General features: G+C 43.8%; 1 protein-coding gene across 7 annotated transcripts in view; it reads right to left on the reverse strand.

Moving 5' to 3' along the window:
* SIK3 (SIK family kinase 3) overlaps nucleotides 1-21539 on the reverse strand; it is a 233161-nt gene that overhangs the window by 25751 nt on the left and 185871 nt on the right. For all 7 annotated transcript variants that reach the window (XR_006740870.1, XM_036428322.2, XM_036428320.2 and 4 more), the window contains 7 exons: nucleotides 14224-14342; nucleotides 13226-13336; nucleotides 12591-12734; nucleotides 11890-11967; nucleotides 11663-11772; nucleotides 4304-4457; nucleotides 3905-4060 (listed from right to left, as the gene is read on the reverse strand). Coding sequence is in view for 6 of the 7 variants with exons in the window: in XM_036428322.2 (XP_036284215.1) it covers nucleotides 3905-4060; nucleotides 4304-4457; nucleotides 11663-11772; nucleotides 11890-11967; nucleotides 12591-12734; nucleotides 13226-13336; nucleotides 14224-14342 (872 nt within the window). In the remaining variant the exon portion in view is untranslated. The remainder of the gene's footprint in view (nucleotides 1-3904; nucleotides 4061-4303; nucleotides 4458-11662; nucleotides 11773-11889; nucleotides 11968-12590; nucleotides 12735-13225; nucleotides 13337-14223; nucleotides 14343-21539) is intronic.

The following is a 21539-nucleotide window of genomic DNA, read 5'->3' on the forward strand; positions in this document are numbered from 1 at the left end:
ACACAATGTTTCGTAGGACCCCTGGGCTACACACACCTTTCAATAGCTTTCTATTTTTCCATTTTTACCTGTTCAGGTGATTTTAATTTGGATTTCTTCCTCTGATTCATCTTCATTCATTCATTCATTCATTTACCAACAAATAGCTGAATACCTACTATCTATTATATGTTACAGGATAAAATGTAGTTCTGACCCTCATTTTACAGCCTAGTGTAGGACAGAGATAAGTACAAAGACAATTTCAAAACAGCAAGACCAAGTCCTCCCTGGGGCTCTTGGGAGCGGAGGAAGGTGTCTTGGAGGAGGTGACATTCACCTGAGATCTGGCCCGTGGACAGGAGCTAGCCAAGGAAGGGGAAAGGAGTCACAGGCCTTCGAGGTCCTAGGCTCAGAGAACAGAGAAGGCCTGCGGGCACTTGGGAATGCGAGAAAACAGCAGGAGCTGGTTCCCTGGGCTAAGATGTGACCTCGGGTGCGGATTCGTGCTACTTCCAGAGTTTAGGTTTCTTTAACTCCAGAAAGGCATGAGGGTTCTTAAAAACTACATTTTAGTAATACATGTAATTATGCAGTTGCAATTCAATGCTTTAAAAAAAAAAATCTTGCTGGGACCAGTTTGGCTCACTGGATAGAGCGTCGGCTTGGGGACTGAAGGGTCCCAGGTTCGATTCCGGTCAAGGGCATGTACCTTGGTTGCGGGCACATCCCCAGTAGGGGGTGTGCAAGAGGCAGCTGATCGATGACTCTCTCTCGTCAATATTTCTAACTCTCTATCTCTCTCCCTTCCTCTCTGTACAAATCAATAAAATATATTAAAAAAAAATCTTCACCCAAGGATATGTTTTTATTGATTTAAGAGAGAGAAAGGAGAGAGAAATATTGACTGATCAGTTGCCTCCCATACATTCCTCAACAGGGATCAAACCCACAACTTAGGTATGTGCTCTGACTGGGAATTGAACCTGCAACCTTTTGGTGCATGGAAAGAGGCTCCAACCAGCTGAGCGGCTTGGCCAGGGTCACGATTCCAGGCTTTAAAATAGCAGTGACCCACCACCACGTGTAAGTGAAATGAGAACCTCCACCAAGCAGGCATTCCTGTGGCTCTCCCCACTGCTATGGACCGGACATTATGCATTCCTGACAGCTATGCACAGGGCTCACATAGTCACCAGGCCTCAGGCACTAAAGCAAAAATCACACTTAAGTTATACAAAGGAGCATTTTATGAAGTGGATAATTATAAACCAAAACAAAAAATCTTTGGAGTAATCCCATTGTTTAAAAGCTTTTAGGGTTGCCAGGTCCCTTATTACAAGTCTACAAAGGCCTGAGAGGTGGCGGCTATGGGGGGTGCAGGAGAGGAGCGCCGTGGCCAGTGCTTCCTGGTGTTGCATACCACATTAAAACTTTTTTTTGAGGAGGGGGCAGTGGTAAACCACTGAAGGACTTCAAACAGGGACATGATGTTCCAAGATCTGTATTTTAGAAGGCTCGTGTATGTTAACTGCAGAGTGAAAAGTGCTAGTGGCAAGCCAGTTAGGAGGCCACTGTATTAATTTAGGCAAAGGATGACAGTGGTCTAAGGAAGAGCAGTGAAGACGGACAGAAATAAGATATTTACTTTATAGGCAAAGGGTGAATAATTTTATATGTGAAATAAGGAAGAGGAAGATTTAAAGATAAAACCCACATTCCTGGCTTGTTGAATAAGGAGATGACAGTGCTTTCACAGTTTAATAGGCAGACCAAGTTCATTTGGGGACATGCTGGATTAGAGCTGTCAGTGTCTGTGGATACCAACTAAATATGTGCAGTAGGCAGGCATCTATACTAATAAAAGTGTAATATGCTAATTAGATCAGGTCAACTGGACAACTTCCAGTCATCCTGCCTGCTTTCCAGACAAAGCCATGGTGGCGGGGGCCAAGGCAGAGGGAATTGGGACGATCAAGTTGGCAGTGGGGGAGCAGTAAGGGGTGATCAGGCTGGCAGGGGAAGCAGTTGGGGACCATCAGGATGGCAGGGGAGAGCAGTTGGAGGTGATAGGGCAAGCAGGGGAAGGCAGTTGGGGGTGATCAGACAAAGAGGGGAGGGCAGTTAGGCAGCTATCAGGCAGGCAGACTCAGTTAGGAGTGAACAGGCAGGTAGGCAGGCGAGTGGTTAGGAGTCAGCAGTCTCGGATTATGAGAGGGATGTCTGACTGCTGTTTTAGGCCCAATTCCTAAACTGGCAGTCGGACATCCCCTGAGGAGTCCTGGATTGGGAAGGGTGCAAGCTGGGCTGAGGTAACCCCCCCCCCCCTTGCATAAATTTTGTGCACTGGGCCTCTAAAATATATATAGATATACTAGAGGCCCATTGCCTGATATTTGTGCAAGAATAGGCCTTCCTTCCCCTGGCTGCCTGGAAGCCACCAAGTTCCCGCTCCCAGGCTGCCTGGGGGCCGACAAGTCCTTGATCCCAGCTGGAAGACCGTTCCTGTAGCTCCCTCCACCTCCTCTCCCCCTCATAGCAGGCATCCCACCCTGCCCGGCCATTCTGTGCCTGCTTAAGCAAATTAACCCACCATCTTTGTAGGGTTAATTTGCATACCCACACCTGATTGGCTGTGGGCATATAGAGGTACAGTCAATTTACATGTTTGTCTATTATTAGGTAAGACATATATCTCCAAAAGAGCATGCAGGGCTGCAGAATCACCTGATAACAAAAATTATGGGACTGGACAAAACCACCCAGACAGAATATGTAAAAAGAAATGGAAATAGGGCCTAGGATAAAAGTCAGGGTTTCACCAACTTCAAGGAACAAGCACAAAGGAAAATTGAAAAGAACCAAAGAAAATATTTCAAAGAGAAAATGACCAATAGTGACTAACACAGTTGGGGGGGTCCAGAAAGACAAAAATTAAAACTGTCCACTGGATTTACCAACAAAAGTTTGTTACTGATCTTTGCAAGAACAGCTCCAATGGGCAGAGCAAGTCCCTCTGCCTCCCTCAAAGCAGTCCTGGCCCTCAGAGCTGCCCTGACCCTGCTCTCTCCGAGTTCATCTGCCGCCTTCCAGTCCCGTTGTGTCCCCTGGCCCTTAATGACATACAGCCTTGCACTATTTCAATGGGGCAGCGATGCCAGGAACTGTAAACATGCTTCCTTCCTTTTCCAGACCTGTGCCAAGCCACACACTTATGATACTAATCCATGATAAGGTAAGCATAGAAACTGAGTAAGATTTTAAAAAATCTTTAAAAAAATTAATGTTTTAAAGAGTTATAGATATAATCAATATCCAATCTTATGGTACTATGAGATTGTATGATCAAATGAATGAATGAATGAATTTACCCATGACAGGAAAATAACTTGAAATAAACAACCCAGAGTGAGGGGTGAGGGTAACAATCTTTGCATGTAACCATCATATAAAAGAGATGGGACTGAGGACACCAACTGACCAGGCTAGAATTTGTAAGAGCCAAACAAGTGATCCAGGTGGTACCCAAAACACAAGGCAGTGCTAATCAAAGGAGAAATGGTGGATAGAAGGTAATTTTGGAAACCAACCTAAAGAGCAAAAAATAACAGAAAACTGTTAGCGTGTGTTGCCCTCTGGCCGAGAGCAGCTACCTGTGGGAAGGTTGAGCTAGAAGACTCCCCACCTCCAAACTGAGAGGGGCAGGCGCACTTAACTAGGTGTAAGTGGTTCGCGAGGATGAGGCTCTCTGGGAGCAGGCTTCAGTGTAGAAATTATTTGATTAAGAAAAGAAGTTAGCAAAAAAATAAAACTGGAAAAGTCTACTAGTCTGAGGAAAATGTGATTAGGTTGGAAAGCCTCTTTTTCCCACCCGCTTTAGCAAAAGTCTCAGAGAGAGTAAGCTGGACTCTGTGCTGCTACTCACTGGTGTCATGGTCACAAGTGGGGAGGGTCCCCGTGGGCGCTTCAGCAGCTGCTGGGCATGTAGTTGGATGTTGGCTCCTCCATCTGAAGCCCTTCGGCCAAGGGGACCCATTCCATTTAGCAGCTGGAGGGGAGGCGGCTGTAAAAGGGACTGTTCCTGTCAGGAGTGGAGTGGGAAGGACAGATTGATGAGGCAGGGGGAGAGGAGGAGAGAAAACAGAAGTACTCTCATCCACTGATGTTAAGGGACCTGTGGCTGTAAAGAGACTAGAGAAATCATCCCTCGCACCCAGATGCTTTCCTTCTCCACAGACACCCTTCAATCTGGGAAGGCCTCTCATGTCTCTTAAAGGTGTTAAAATGTGTTTCGTTGGGCAAGCCCTCTCCCAGATCCAGGTACCTTGTACTCCAGCTGCCCAGTTGGTTGCAAATTTTGCATGGGCAACAGGTTGTGCATGAAGTTCATGTTAGGGGCCACCTGTAGGAATGGAGCCTGCGGGTAGACTCCAGGAAAGACAGGTAGGAGCTTCTGCACATCGTCCATAACCTCCATGCTAAAAGAAACAGGATGACAGAGAAGTCTGGTTAATATTCTTCTATTTTAAGGGTGGGTTTTTTTTTTTGTTTTGTTTGCTTTTTAAAAAAATCTTTATGAAGAGTATGAAAGATGCCTTCCTTTTATCCTCCCATTGAATCTGTTCCTGCCCTGCCCCAAGCCTTCACCACCCTATTGTCTGTGTCCATAGGTAATGCATATATGCATATAATATTTTCGGTTAATCTCTTCCCACACCCCACACCCTTCCTCTCTGAGATTTGTCAGTGTGTTCCATGTTTCCATTCCTCTTGATGCTATTGTATTCAATTTATTTTGTTCATTAGATTTCTTGTTTGCTTATTTTTTATGCAATTTTCAGTAGATATGTATTTATTGCCATTTTCTTGCTCATATTTCTTCTTCTTTTTCTTAAAGAATACTCTTCAGAGGGAGAAACCAAGATGGCGGCAAAGGTAAACAACTAAACTGCTGCCTCGCACAACAATTTCAAAACTACAACTAAAAGACAAAACATCTATCACCCAGAACCACTGGAAAGCTGGCTGAATGGAAGTCTTACAACTATAAGGAAAGAGAAAGGAGCACAAACGCTGAAAAGCTGAGATACGGAGGCACATGAATTGGGCTGGTGGCGGGAGACTGGGCGAGTGGCTTTTTTTCAACCTGAAGGGAAACAAGCTCCCAATCACTCTGAAATCCAGTTTCTGGGGACACTCAGGGGACCCAGATGCCTACAGGGAGAAACTGGTCTGTCGGCCATCGGGTCCGAAAGTGAGGGTAGCCTCTTTGCAGAAGTGCGTGCAGCAATCATTGTTTACTGCACTGGAGCACGGGACGCGGGGACTTGGAAACTCAGAAACGTGAAAGGCAGAGACGGCTGACAGCAGCCACTGCTGTTTGCCACTGCCTAGCCTAGAGACAACCCGAGACCCATCCCGCCCATTCTACAAACCAGCCCAGGCTCCACACAGTGGCTTTTGCAGATAAATGGCCTGCCCAGTAGAAGCTTAACCAAACTAACTGCAGCTCCAGTCAGACTGCTCCAAAACCACCAAATCCCAAGCAATGAGGAGAAAACTGAAGTTCTTTCTGCAGCTCCTGCTGGGTGGTCTCAGACAGTAGCTGACCTGCACCCCATTGGAGATCCAGAAACTAGTGTATCTAGTGGTCGATGTGAGATGACACCAGATTTCAACTATTATCATAAGGGACACACTCAAGGGGCAGACTCAGTGAGCACCAAAGCCCTATTGGAACAAGTCCTGCCCCAAAAACATGTCTCCAGCACAGCAATTCTTCCATTATAGACACAGAGGGTTCTCACAGCCAATTGGCCTGGAGATTAATTCCTCCCAGTGACACCAACAAAAATCAAGACTTAACTATTGGTACAACAAGCCTGTACACACAGTCCACAAAGGGGTGCACCAAGAGTGTCCACCTCAGGTAACTGGGAGGCTGACCCATTGAACCATATAGGACACCCAGCACACAAAGCTATCCTACCAACTCAGAGAAGCAGCGAAAATGAGAAGACAAGGAAACAGATCACAAATGAAAGAAACGGAGGAGAACAAATGACTGGATAGAGTTCAAAACCACGGTTAAAAGGTTTTTCAAGAATATCCTAGAAAAGGCCAATAAATTTAACGAGACCCTCGAGGAAATGAGAAAGACCCTTGAGGATATGGAAAGGGACCAACTAGCAATTAAACATACACTGTCTGAAATAAAAAATATTATACAGAGACCCAACAGCAGACTAGAGGAATGCAAAAATTAAGTCAAAGATTTGGAATACGAAGGTGCAAAGGTCACTTCTCCAGAGAAGCAAGAAGAGAAGAGAATCCAGAAAGTTGAAGACAGTGTAAGAAGCCTCTGGGACAACTTAAAGCATACCAACATCAGAATTATGGGGGTGCCAGAAGAAAAGAGAGAGCAAGACACTGAAAACCTATTTGAAGAAATAATGACCGAAAACTTCCCCACCTGGTGAAGGAAATAGATTTACAAGTCTAGGAAGCACAGAGAGTCCCAAACAAGAGGAACCCAAAGAGGCCCACACCAAGACACATCATAATTAAAATGCCAAGGGTAAAAGACAGAGAGAGAATCTTACAAGCAGCAAGAGAAAAACAGTTACGGTAGTTACCTACAAGGAAGCACCCATATGATTATCAGCTGATTTCTCAACAGAAACTATGCAGGCCAGAAGGGAGTGGCAAGAAATATTCAAAGCGATAAACAGCAAAAACCTACAACCAAGATTACTCTACCCAGCAAAGTTATCATTCAGAATTGAAGGCCAGATAAAGAGCTTCACAGACAAGAAAAAGCTAAAGGAGTTCATCACCACCAAACCAGAATTATATGAAATGCGAAAGGTATTCTTTAAAAAGAGGAAAAAGAAGAAAAAAAGTAAAGATAAAAATTATGATCAACAAATACATATCAACAAGTGAATCTAAAAGTCAGATGAATTAAAAATCTGAGGAACAGAATAAACTGGTGAATATAATAGAATCAGGGGCATAGAATGGGAGGGGACTGATAATTCTCAGGGGGAAAGAGGTGTCTGTGTGGGGGGTATGGGAAGAGACTGGGCAAAAATCCATACACCTATGGATGAAGACAGCAGGGGGGAGGTAAGGGCAGAGGGTGGGGTGGGAACCGGGTGGCAGGGAGCTATGGAGAGATAAAAGGAGAAACAACTGTAATAATCTGAACAATAAAGATTTATAAAATTAAAAAAAGAAAAAGAGAAAAAAAATACTCTTCAACACTTCATGTAATACTGGTTTGGTGGTGATGAACTCCTTTAGCTTTTTCTTGTTTGTGAAGATCTTTATTGGACCTTCAATTCTACTAGTAAATGATAACTTTGCTGGGTAGAGTAATCTTGGTTGTAGGTCCTTACTATTTATCATTTTGAATATTTCTTGCCATTCCCTTCTGGTCTGCAAAATTTCTGCTGAGCGCCGAAACCGGTTTGGCTCAGCGGTAGTGTCGGTCTGTGGACTGAAAGGTCCCAGGTTCGATTCCGGTCAAGGCCATGTACATTGGTTGCGGGCACATCCCTGGTAGGGGGTGTGCAAGAGGCAGCTGGTCGATGTTTTTCTCTCATCAACGTTTCTAGCTCTCTATTTCTCTCCCTTCCTCTCTGTAAGAAAAATCAACAAAATATATTTTTAAGAAAAATTTTCTGTTGAGAAATCAGCTGATAGTCGTATGGGCGCTCCCTTGTAGGTAACTAACCGCATTTTTCTTGCTGCTTTTAATATTCTCTTTGTTTTTTGCTCTTGGCATTTTAATTATGATGTCTTGGTGTGGGCCTCTTTGGGTTCCTCTTGTTGGACTCTCTGTGCTTCCTGGACTTGTAAGTCTATTTCTTTCACCAGGTAGGGAAAGTTTTTGGTCATTATTTCCTCAAATAGGTTTTCAACATCTTGCTCTCTCTCTTCTCCTTCTGGCACCCCCATAATGCAAATATTGGTTCACTTTAAGTCATCCCAGAGGCTCCATATACTATCTTCATATTTTTGGATACTTTTTCTTCTGGTTGGATGTTGTTGTTGTTTTTTTGTTTGTTTGTTTGTTTTTTAAGATTATCACTTTTTAAAAATTATATATTTTTATTGATTTTTTACAGAGAGGAAGGGAGAGGGATAGAAAGCTAGAAACATTGATAAGAGAGAAACATTGACCAGCTGCCTCCTGCACACCCCCACCGAGGGATGTGCCCACAACCAATGTACATGCCTTTGACCAGAATCGAACCTGGGACCTTTCAGTCCGCAGGCCAACACTCTATCCACTGAGCCAAACCGGTTTTGGCTGGTTGGATGTTTTTTGCTTCCTTATATTCAAATCATTGATTTGATTCTCAGAATCCTCTATGCTACTGTTGAATACCTATAAATTATTCTTTATTTTAGTTAGTGTATGCTTAATTTCTGACTGTCCCTTTTTAATGTCTTTGACATTTTCACTAAGATCCTTAGAAGTTTCATTAAGTTCCTTGAACAACCTTATAATCATTATTTTGAACTCTGAATGCAGGAGTTAGCTTGCTTCCATCCCATTTCTTTGTCTCTGCATGTTGGCTGCTTTCCTGTATTTGTTTCTATGTATTAGGTAGAGCTGTTATGTCTCCTGGAATTGTTCCAGTGGCCTTGTATAGTAGGTGTACTGCAGGACCCCATGGCTCAGTCTCCCCAGTCACCTATGCTGGCACTCTAGGAACACCCGTGTGGGCTGTGTGCACTGTCCTGTTGTAATTGAGCCTTGATTGCGGTTAGCATCACCTGCAGGCCCATTGGCTGTGAGGACCAGCTGTGACTAAGTGGAAGCGCTGCTGTGCAGGAGGCTCCCCTGTGGAAGCTCCATTGGGGCTTTGCTGATCACTGAGTCTGCCCCTTGAGTGTGTCACTGTGGATGTGTAGAGTTGTAATCTGGTGTGGTCTGAAGCTGCCCATGGTAAGGTGCACTGCCTCTTTCAGGAGGTGCAAAGGCAGCCATTGCCTGGGCCACCCAACAGGTACTACAGAGGGATCTGCAGAGTTTTCCTATTTGTATTGGACTTAGAAGTGTCTGGGCAAGGCCCAGCTGTGAAGGAAGGAAGGCTGGTGACAGTGCTAGGTCTTGGGTTTCTTATTGATAAGTATGGAACATGCTGACACCAGCTGCTGCTTTTCTGAGAGATTTAAGCAAAGTCTAGAGTAGGGGTGTCGAACTCAATCAGAGAAGGGGCCAAAATCTAAAATCCAGCCTAAATTGCGGGCCGAATGGTTTACTGAACAGTCATAAACTGTCATTGTGATGGAAACGCAGCGGAGTGCAGTGATGACAGCGCGGTGCGGGCCACATTGCAAGGCCTGGCGGGACGGATTTGGCCCGCGGGCCTTGTGTTTGACACATGTGGTCTAGAGCTTGAGCCAGGACAGGCCATTCATATGGAAAAGCTGCTCCAAACAGCTTGGGTGGGTGTCAAACTGGATGGGGCAGGATCTTAGGAATCATCAGGATGGAGTGAACAGTGTCGACCACAATGATGGAAACTGAGATATGACTGCTAATTAGTTCTGTAATAGGGGAGGTACCAGCATAGCAACAATGACCTGTGAGAACATCCTGGTCTGAGAGAAAGCCTCCCCCTGAGTTCCTGCCCCAACACCAGACAGTCCTATGTCCCTGGATTCCCCAAAGCTGCCACCCAGTGCTGGAGATCAAAGGAAACAGGACCTTGTAAGTCAGTGCACAGGCTCTTTAAGAGGAACTGCTGGGTCTCCAGCAGTCTCTGTGTTACTCAGCCACAATCCTGGCTGGTTTTTATAGCCCAAAGTTAGGGGGCCTTCTCTGCCCAGCTCTGGAACCCTGGGCTTGGGGGTTTGGAATGGGGCTGGGAGCCCCTGCTTCTTACAGGAGACCTTGGCGATCTTTCCCAATTAAAATAATGCCACAGCCGAAATCAGTTTGGCTCAGTAGTAGAGCGTTGGTCTGCGGACTGAAAGGTCCCAGGTTCGATTCCGGTCAAGGGCATGTACATTGGTTGTGGGCACATCCCCGGAAGGGGGTGTGCAAGAGGCAGCTGGTCGATGTTTCTCTCTCATCGATGTTTCTAGCTCTCTATTTCTCTCCCTTCCTCTCTGTAAAAAAAATCAATAAAATATATTTAAAAAAATAAATAAATAAAAAATAAAAAAATGCCACAGCCTGTTCAGCACCTCTGCCCTTCCTATAAGTCTTGGTGTGCTTTCATCTTTATTTTTCTAGTTGTAGGACTTCCATTCAGCTGCTTTGAATGATGATTATTCTTTATTATAGTTGTAATTTTGATGTGGTTGTGGGAGGTGGTGAATATTGGTGTTTACCTATGCTGCCATCTTCTCTGATAATATTCTTACTCAAAAGTGCTATATCCCAAAACTGATGAAACTGATAAGTTCAGTATAATTTATTTTATATATTTTTCACTTTCCCTGCAAAATTGTATTTTTCTCTAAGATCCCAAGGCAGTAGAAGCCCAATGTGTGGAACCTGGCTGCCTGCCACTTCGCTGTTTGGAACTGGGGACTGCTATTCTTTACTGACCATTCATGTGAAACCAACAGCTCTAAGCCCCGAGGAAATAGTGGCACCAGTCCAGCTTGGGCCTGCACAGTCTGGAGGTGAACAGCACATTTCTGGAGGACATAGGCCACTCACTAAAACCTGCTACCTGGAATGGCAACTCATTCACCAGGGAAGGAAGGCTATTCCTCCTGTCAGGGGCAGCAGCACAGACATGCGGCAATGTGCAGGGCTGTCACGCCCCTGCCGTGGGATTCACAGCACACTTTGAACCAAGAGGTCTTTCCACTGGCAGAGCAACACTGCGGACACAGCCTTTGGAGACAGAATGTTCCCCTGTTGCCTGTGTGAATGTAGGCCAAGAATGAGAAACCTAAAGCAAGCAAATCAGCCGGCCTGGAGACCTTTTTTCTGGAAAAAGAGGTATTTTCAGAGAAAAGAGGTATTTATTTTTTTTTAAAAAACTGGCTTTACATCTAGCTGAACTCTAAAGAGAACTCTCTAACACAACCTTCTCTTCTCTGTGCAGTAAAGGAAGTACCCAGAAAAGATGTAAGGTGTTTTAAATCTGAGTCTTCAAATGGAGAACAAAAAAGGAGAGAGCCAGCCTTTAGGATATCTCCCAGGTGGGAGGGCATACAGAAGGACTATTTGGGAAAACACTTTGGGAAACTGGTACTTATTCAGTATGATTTTTGTTTCCTTAATTTAATTTGTAATACAGATCAACCACACCATATCCTTTGTCCTCACTTCCAAGATGAGTCGTACATTAGAACATGTAGCGACCATCACTCGAAGCTGTCAGTCAGACAAACTTTGAGAAGCACTTTCACATGACTTAGAAGACCTCAACCTTTGTGGACACAGAGACTATCACACTCTTCACCAAAATGCTGTGATTAATTGGCATGATGGTGGCTACTAGCCCACCATCCACTAGGCGCAGCTCTGTAATATTTTTAGCAAATCAAATCTGGTCTGCTGGGGACCCTGAGCTGGGTTACAAACATGTCTTGGCCACGGGATTAGTTTTCATCTGGGAGATACAATGAAGTGGGAAAAATGCACTGGTGGGAATTCAGTCAGGGACTTCTTGGCCCTGAGGTTAATTAGAACTCAGATACTCACCGGGGGTCAGCCACGCCCACTGTGTGCCTCCTCATGGACAAATAGCGAACCAATGCTTCCGGGGAAGGCTCTTCACCCTCATCACTGTCCAAGTTTACGGTCCTATCCGGCTGAGGTGAAAGAAAACACAACTGAATGAGACATGAGAAATAATTGGAAATAAAAGTAAGGAAAGGAAGCAAGAGCATGGAAAGACTTCAGCTGGCAACATCAGAGAGGCCACTTGCCTCCACAATCTGGTTCTCCGGGTTGATGAGCTGCACCTGGGGAACGCTGATGTTCACAGCGGTGCCCGCCTGCTCCGCCTGGAAAGAAGCACATCCCGCACACACATACTGTAAAGTTTGTGTAAACACTAGAGGGAAAGGATAGTCTTTCAAAGTGTTCTTTTTATTTTTAGTCCTCACCGAGGATATGTTTTTATTGATTTTAAGGAGAGAGGAAGAAAGAGAGAAACATGTGAGGGAGAAACATCAATTGGTTGCTATCTATACACACCCAGACCAGGGATCAAACCCGCAACCTAGGTATGTGCCCTGACTGGGAATCAAACTCACACCCTTTTGGATGATGCTCCAATCAACTAAATCACCCAGCCAGGGCTCAAAGTAGCCTTGATTGCTTAAGTATATGTTTCTACCTCTGATTCTTTGGTTCTTTAGAAGCTATATTAAGACAGGTTTTTTGTTGTTGTTGTTTTAGAAACAACAGCCTCAATGATTTGCTGCTTCTTATAAAACAACCACCACACACTGCAACCACTGTCTACCTCAAGTTTGTGAAACCCTTCCATCCTCTCTAAGAAAAGTCCAATCTTTGCTTGATCTCTGGACTTAAGAATTCCTGAGCAGTGGCTAACCCCCCTCCGTCCTCCCAATCCCCCTAAATGTTACTTGTCCTGAATCAGGTCACAGGAATCATTGCCCACCTGGATACTGACTGGTGCTTGAAAGGCCCTGGCTCGGGGCACGCCGGGAAGTACTCCAAGATCCAGGGTTTTATGTCTCTTATGTCGATCACACAGCAGATGGTAGATGGCACTATAGTGATCATAGGCATCTGACTTTAATGACTACCAAGAGAGAGAGGAAAAGAGTGAAATGGCATCTCAATGACCAAACTCTTTCAATAGCAACATTACAAGACCAAAGCATCTCTGTTCTAAGGCCTGGAGAGGGCAGAGGAGGAACAGGAGAAACAAAAACATCCAAGTTCCTGCTGGTCTCCAGATGGGAGGGGTGGGTGAAAGGAGGTGGGAGTAAGAAACACAAATTGGTGGTTATAAAATAGTTATGGAGATGCAAAGCACAGCATAGGATAGACAGTCAACATGATATAAGACGGGTATTAGACTTACTGGAGTAATCACTTCATAAGTTATATAAAGGTCTTACCTCTATGTTGTACACCTGTAACTAACATAATATTATATATCATTGAAAATTTTAAAAAATTATTTAAATAAAAAAGACCCAAGTTCCCAAGAAGGAGAAAACATTTAAAAAGGCAGGCCAGAGGGAGTATCGCTACATCTTCCTTTGTTCTCCATTCCTTTAGAGATACCTGTATTATTCGCTCCCGTTCCAGTCCAACCTCCTCCATGGCCAACAGGACATCCTCATTCAAAATGTCTGACTGTCTTTCTTCTTTTAGTTGTTGGCATTCAGCTATTAACTGTAATATTAAAAAAAAAAAAAAAAAAGTAAGCCACCAAACCCCAAATTAGCCATGCTAAGATGATATATCACATATGCAAGTAACCACACATCAAGCTGTTCCAGGTCCCCAGCTTGGGATATGTTTGGCCTCATACAAAGCCCAAGCAATAAAGCCCCAGGGTATGTAGCTGTGAGAAGACAAGATCCCCATTTTCATGAGCAACTTTGGGGTACCTGGAATGGCAACAATGGTTTAAATCAGTGGTTCTCAACCTTTCTAATGCTGCAACCCTTTAACACAGTTCCTCATGTTGTGGTGATCCCCAACCATAAAATTATTTTCGTTGCTACTTCATAACTGTCATTTTGCTACTGTTAATGAGTCATAATGTAAATATCTGTGTTTTCCGATGGTCTTAGGCGACCCTGCTAGCATTTCTCAACCTAAGACCATCAGAAAACACAGATATTTACATTACAACTCATTAACAGTAGCAAAATGACAGTTATGAAGTAGCAACGAAAATAATTTTGTGGTTCAGGGTCACGGCATTAGGAAGGTTGAGAACCACTGGTTTAAATAAAGGTATGCTACAGGAACCACTGAGCTAGCACACTAGGACAAGAGATCGAGACGTCCCCCGTGGTGGGTAAGCTGCAGAACTGTGGGCTAAACTGTCTCAAAAGCCAAGAGACTATGACTTGGGGTAAGTAGTGGGGAACTGGTCTTACTGTTCTCCATCAGCTGCTGATTTAAAAGTCCTACTTTCACTCCTTGCTGAGTGTTTCCCAATAGTTTGTTCCCTGGGCCGCCTTTTCAGGTCCTGGCCTGATTACAATCTCATGCAAAAGAGGTTTCAGTAGTTCTGAGAGGAGTTCCCTAAGGCAGTGGTGCTCACTCACCCGGTCAAAGTTGGGGTCACTGTCCCCTAACTTCATCCACTTGTGCTTGCAGATCTGCTCCATTGAGAGGCGCTTACTGGGGTCCAGCACCAGCATGTGGCGGATCAAGTGCTCACATTCTGCAACAAAGAGCCTGCGTTTAATTCCGGGATGGTGGTAGCAGTGGTGCCCCCACCGAGGCAAGGTGAGTAAGGAGATTTTCAAGTTCCTTGCTTCTCATTTGTCTCTCTTGCTCCTTACCTATGTCATTGCTTACTCCAGGGGGACTGGCAAAGGCGAAAAGAGGTGGAGATAAGATAAATTCAAATCTCGTAGGCCTGTTAATACCTTCACTAAAAGTTTGATTAGAAAAAGCTCAGGATAATCCATAGATTTCATTTATTTATACTATGTATGGTCCCATTTGACACAATTAATGAGGAGATGAATGACCTTGAAAGAGATTCAGTGTACTATAAGGTCCTCAGAACAGTGAGTTCTTTCCTCCGACATGTATTGTTATATGCACACTCATGCTCTGACTTTAGGAGACCAAACCTCTCTTCAAACTCAGGGAATTAGACTTTCTAATGGTTCAAGCATGGGGGAGCAGCACGCACCAGATGTCTCCCTCGCACACACCAGGACTCCCTGTGAGCTTTGCAAATTTCTCAGTGGTGTTTCAACATCCTGCACGCAACTGGACTCTGAGCTAGAGATTCACACCAACAGCTATTTCGCTCTGGGAGCTCAGACTACATAACATATTGGTCAAAGAATAATAGATTCAAAATCAATAAGCTTATATTTCTATTTCAAAACCATCTTCCAAGTTTTCTCATCTGTAAGTTGAGGGTGCTGAGGATGGTGTGGGAGTAGTGCCTGTAATAAAGGTGGTGATGGTGATGATGATGATAAAAACAGCGTTAACACTTCTGAGCACTTTACAATTATGATTTTCTCACTTAATCCTGATAGCAACCAAGAGGATGGTATTATAGCCATTACCATTTCAGAGATGGTAAAAATCAGGCACAGAGAAGTTAATAAACTTCTCCAGGCCCACATGGTAAGTCAGATTTCAAATCATACTGCCTCAGTACTACAGAGCTGTAGGCAGGACCCAAACTTCTGAACCATTCTTTCAACATCTTCATCCAAGATACCATCATCTCTCACTTAGACTATTGCAAAAGTTTCCTATATGGTTTTCCTGCTTCCATTCCACTGAAAAGCTATTTCTAAAGCAGAAATCTGGGCACATTACTACCTTGCCTACAATTCCCCAAACTCTTCCATAACCCTCAGAATAAACTATGAAGTCCTGCGCCTACAGTCTTGTGCTTCCGTCTCTGACCTCATCCCCTGCCATCTCCCCTTGGTGCATGGAGCTCCGTCCAACTGCACTGGCATGCTTCCTAGCCTGTGCGCATGCTTAACATACCGCACCGAAGGCCTCTGCACTTGCTGTTTCCCTTAGCTGCAATGGCTGCCCCTCTTACCTTCACATGGTTGGCTCCTTGTCATTTGGGTAAGAGCTTAAATGTCTCTTGCTCAGAAGCTCTTCCCTGGCCACCTAAACTAGGCCTCCAGTCACTATCTATTATATTACACTAGTTCTCTTCACACTAATGACTTCTTTGTGAAATAATCTTATTTATTTAGTTACTTGTCTATTGTCGAACTCTCTCACCACAGTGTAAGGTCCACATCTTTCCTATGCTGTTTTCAGTACCAACCCTCTAATACCAACCATGGTTATTTTCACCTACAGGAACTGAATACATAGCTACTGACTATATGAACAAATAAACATGTATTGACTACTTACTCTAACCAAAGAAGATTGTATTTGTGAAAATGTTTTTTTAATTACAAAAGTCTATAAGATATAGGTTAAAAAATTTTTCTGTTTCTATTTCATTATAACTATCCTGAAAACAAAACTGACTAGTGATACTAACAATAGTAAACTACTGCTAATTTTAAAAGACTCTTTTATATATAAGGTATTATGATTACACTGTATTTCATTTAATCTTCATAAGAACTTTAACTTAGATACTACTATCAGCACCATTTATAAACAAAGAAGAAACAAGTAAACAAACTCAACATTGCAAAGTAATGGCAGAGCTGGGACTTGAGAGCTATTCTTGACTTCCCTGTTAGACATCTTTACATGGATTAAATTCTGCTTATCTATTTATTCAGAGTGAATTAAACTCTGCAACCCCACAATTTCTGCAACATTTAGCAAACTCTATTCTATATCACCATCTTGAAAGGAATACAAAGAGTAATTAAGGCAAATTGCTCTTAATTTTTAATTTAGTCTAACTTAGAAAATACAACAAAGTAAAATCCCTATATTAAAATGTTTTTTTAGCAGGAATTAATTTGTTATTAAAAGTATATTCAAATGCAATGTAGATTCTAAAGCCTGAATTTCCTACAGCCCTAAGACATAGAGGAAATGCTACCTATAACATTAAGCTTCTATTAAAATTATGTTTCAAAGTAGTAAGAATAGACCCCACAATTGTAGCATCTAAATAGGTTATAAATATCACTGACACACACCTTTATGGTCTGTAATTACTTGAGGAAAAAAATGTCCTTAATTTAGAACATACCGTAACTAAAGCTAAAGACCCCTGTGCAGGGAGAAGGCCTGGGCCTGATTCCAAATATGTGAAACTTGTTAGGGCCTCTAGGTGGCACTCTTCCGTTTCATTTTGGTTTTCGTGCATAAACTATCACCACGTTGCTTCTGATTCAAAGACCAAGGCAGAATGACGTTCAATTATAAGCTTAGTTTAAAACAAATACACACACACACACACACACACATGTATTTGTTAATCCTCACTTAAGGACATTTTTCCATTGGTTTTCAGAAAGAGTGGAAGGGAGAGAGAGACAGAGAAAGAAACATTGATGAGAGAGAAACACATCGACTGGCTGCCTTCCCTGACGCCCCAATTAGGGTCGGGGATTGAGCCTGCAACCAGAATACATGCCCTTGACAGGAACTGAACCTGGGACCCTTCAGTCCATAGGCAGATGCTCTATCCACTGAGCCAGACCGGTTAGGGCTAAAACAAATTTTTAATGACAATTTCCTTCAATATAAAAGAAATCAACACCACCATAGTAAGTCCTAATTAGAAAACATATTTAGTTCAATTGCAGGATCTTGAAACTTCCATCTAGTCATCTGTAACCACATTTTTGGTCTCAGATGCCTTGAAGAATCTCCAGAAAAATGCAAACAAGAAGTTATACACAAAAATGGGATATAACTTTAGGCTATTCAAGGAGTCCAGGAGTCATGCCACAGATTATCTTCAGGTTTACAAGTCCCAGGAAAAGAGTCCTGGTTGCAGTAGCAATACCGAAAGATAACAGCTTTTACTTCGTCTGCCCTACATAATATCCAGCATGTAAAGGGACGAAAGCTAAGCCCTTTCATATGTTGCACAGAAAATATGACAAAATGCAGAAAGCACAATATTTATTATCAACTCTTACTTCCTAAGTGTCATACATAACTCATGAAATTAAATTCAAACTAGATTTGAATGCACCATTCTACATAAAACATGGGAAGAGAGTGAAAACAAAGGGAATAAAATGATCATAAACCTAACAGAATCAAACAAATGATCAACTTTTCCAGAAGCCAAGTAGTACTCTATTTTTTTTAATTTGAATTGTTTTATTTTTTTATTTTTAAATAAATCTTTATTGTTCATATTATTACAAATGTTCCTCTTTTTATCCCCCCCTCCATTGCTCCCCTCCACCAGGTTCCCACCCCACCCTCTGCCCTTTCCCCACCCCTCATTGTCCTCATCCATAGGTGCACAGTTTATGTTCAGTCTCTTCCCACATCCCCCTCTCCCCTTTTCCCCAAGAATCATCAGTTCTCTCCCCTTCCATACCTCTGATTCTATTATATTCAACAGTTAATACTGTTCATCAGATTTTTTTTTAATTTCCTTGGTTTTTAGATTCACTTCTTGATAGTTCATAGTTTTTATCTTTATTTACTTTCTCTTCCAAAAGAACCCCCTTCAGCAATTCATATAATTCTGGTTTAATGGTGATGAACTCTTTTAGCTTTTTTTTTTTATTGGTGAAGCTCTTTATCTGGCCTTCAATTCTGAGTGATAGCTTTGCTGGGTAGATTATCTTTGGCTGTAGGTTCTTACTATTCATCACCTTGAATATTTCTTGCCATTTCCGTCTGGCCTGCATGGTTTCTGTTGAGAAATCAGCTGACAATCGTATAGGTGCTCCTTTATAGGTAACTACCTGGTTTGCTCTTGCTGCTTTTAATATTCTCTTTGTCTTTTGCTCTTGGAATTTTAATTATGATTTGTCTTGGTGTGGTCCTCTTTGGATTCCTTTTGTTTGGAGTTCTGTGCGCTTCCTGGACTTGTAAGTCTAATTCTTTCACCAGGTGGGGGAAGTTTTCTGTCACTATTTCTTTCAATATGTTTTCGATATCTTGCTCTCTCTCATCTTCTGGGACCCCCATAATTCTGATGTTGGTTCGCTTGAAGTTGTGCCAGAGGTTTCTTACATTATATTCAACTTTCTGGATTCTCTTGCCTTCTTGCTTCTGCGGAGGAGGGTCTTCTGGCTCTTTATGTTCCAAATCTTTGACTTGATTCTTGCGATCTTCCATTCTGTTTTTAGGACTCTGTATAATATGTTTTATTTCAGACAATGTATTCTTTATTTCTTGTTGATTCCTTATTATTTCTAGTTGATCCCTTTTCATATCCTCATAGGACTTATCGATCTTTTCTAGGAAATTCTTTTTTTTTTGTTTTTTTCTAGGAAATTCTTGAAAAACCTTATAAGCATGGTTTTGAACTCTATAACCAGTCACTTTTTGTCCTCCATTTCTTTCGTTTGTGATCTATTTCCTTGTCTCGGCATTTTTGCAGCTTCCCTGAGTTGGTAGCCTTTAAAGTCTCTGTGTTCTGCTTGGAGGGGGCGGAGTTTCAGGGTGGAGCCTACAGCCTTGGCTTCCGTCAGCCACGCCTTATGCGGCTCCTGAGTCTCGGTGTTCCTCAGGGTCCTTCGGTACTCGCTACAAGCACCTCTGAGAGTGAGGTGCCCTCGAGTTTCACCTGCTACCAAACAGTCTAGTCTCTTCCCCAGTGAGCCCGGAACTGGGGTTCAGTTCAGTTGGAAGTGGGGTTGGAAATGGAGTTCAGAGCAGTCTGGAGCTTTTGCCTCCTTCCCGCCAGGGCAATCCCACAGCACAGCCAACCGTCCCTTCTCTGCGCGCAATGTGCGCGCCCCCAGGGGCTCTGCCTTTCGCCACTCCCCCGGGTTCCGCCTCACAGCCCAGTCTCTCTCGGTATGAGCCTGGGTCCCTCGGGTCTGGCCTAGAACTGGGGTTCAGAGCAGTCAGAACTGGGGCTCAGCACAGTCCGGAGCTTTTGTCTCCTTCCCGCTAGGGCAACCTGGCAGCAGAGTCAACAGTCTGTCCTCTGCGCGCAATGTGCGCACCTCCGGGAGCTCTGCCTTTCGCCGCTCTCCGGGGATTCTGCCTCACAGCCCAGTCTCCCTCTGTATGCGCCTGGGTCCCCAGGGTCTGCCCTAGAACTGGGGTTCAGTGCCGTTGGGTCTGGGGTTCAGCATAGTCCGGAGCTTTTATCTCCTTTCTGCTAGGGAACGCCAGCCACCCCCTCCCCTCAGGCTACGTCCTCTCTGCGCGCGCCGCATGTCTCTGTACCTTAGGCTTTTACAGCTCCTCTGATTTTCCTTCTGGTTTTCTCTTTCCTTCTTGTTGTAGAATTTCCAGTCAGTGGACTTTCCTGTAGCTCTGGGCAATGTCCATTTTATATTTTATTGAAATTGTTGTGTGTGGCTGCGGTTAGGTGTTTACCTGTGCAGCCATCTTGGATATTCTCAGTACTCTATTTTAATGTCAAAAATGGCTCTATTGCTTGTTCCCACCCAAGAGGCAGCACCTTTGATATGAATGAGGCAGGAGCATGCTGGGCGATACAGGAACATGCTGCTCAGCTTGTGCGTGCCAGAGGGGCAGCTCACGAGAGCCTAGTGTCTCTGGCCTCCTGGGTGAAAATCACTGTGGGCCATAAAAGCTGATCCACTGGGGTGTGCGAACCAGGGGGTGAGGCTCAGGCCTGCCCTGCCCTGCCCGACGTGCTCCCAGACACCAGGACGACTGTGGAAAGAGCTGCTGTGTGTGCATGAAGAAGGCCAAGCCTGTCTCCAGTGTCCAAGCTAGAAGAAGAAGTAGCATCACTTAAAGAATTCCCAGACTAAAACCGTAAAATCACGCCCCTGCAGCAAGGTGCCAGGCAGTGAGGCTATTTAGCCTGAGAAGAGGTGTAGGCAGGAGGGAGCATGCTAGCTATCCACGCATCTGGAGGAGTTTTATAAAAGAGACAAAGTGGCCCTAGCCGGCTTGGTTCAGTGGGTAGAGTATCAGCCTGTGGACTGAAAGGTCCAGGGTTTGATTCCAGCCAAGGGCACATGTCCAAGTTGAAGGCTCAATCCTCAGTAGGGGGCATGCAGGAGGCAGCCAATCAATGGTTCTCTCTCATCATTGATGTTTCTATCTCTCTTTCCTATCTGAAATCAATACAAATATGTTTAAGAGAGAGAGAGAGAGAGAGAGAGAGAGAGAGAGAGAGAGAGAGAGAGAGGGAGAGGGAGAGAGAGAGAGAGAGAGAAAGTGGATTTATATTGTGCTGTTGCTTAAGGGAGCTGAACCTGGAATAATTAAAAAGTAACAAGTTCAAATAAGGAAACGTCTTTCTAATTATTAGAGTTGATCCAAACAACTAGGCCAGGGTCCTAAGTAAGGATCTGAGTGGGCCTCTTAAGGAAGGAGACAGGGCAGAGCCACACCTGGAGCACAGCTAACTGCATCCATTTCACAGACAGGTGTTCACGTGAAAAACCGAGACCAGAAACAACGGGATAGAATGAACTCCAACTATACAAACCACGTGAAGAGAGTGCTTTATCCTGTGAAACAGCGTGCTTGTTATCACTGGAAATGTTTGATCCCAGGTTGGCATTTATCAGAGAAGGCCTTCTAGCATTAGGTGAAAGGAGAACTGGAGTCCTTCAAGATTGGAGACTTTCGCTGAGCTGTCAACCCCCCGGGGCCTACTATGAGACCTGGAAGGTAGCAGAGCCGCAATGTGCCAGTTAAAAGAATACTGATACAATTCCTTCAAACAACTTCAATCATCGGAGTCTAAGGATCTGCCACTGAATCAGCATTCTCCATGCTTTAAGCTAGAAAAACCAGACAACTATCACTTCACAGGAGACTG

Source organism: Pipistrellus kuhlii, unplaced genomic scaffold (assembly GCF_014108245.1).
Source record: "Pipistrellus kuhlii isolate mPipKuh1 unplaced genomic scaffold, mPipKuh1.p scaffold_m20_p_9, whole genome shotgun sequence".
Taxonomy (NCBI): domain Eukaryota; kingdom Metazoa; phylum Chordata; class Mammalia; order Chiroptera; family Vespertilionidae; genus Pipistrellus; species Pipistrellus kuhlii.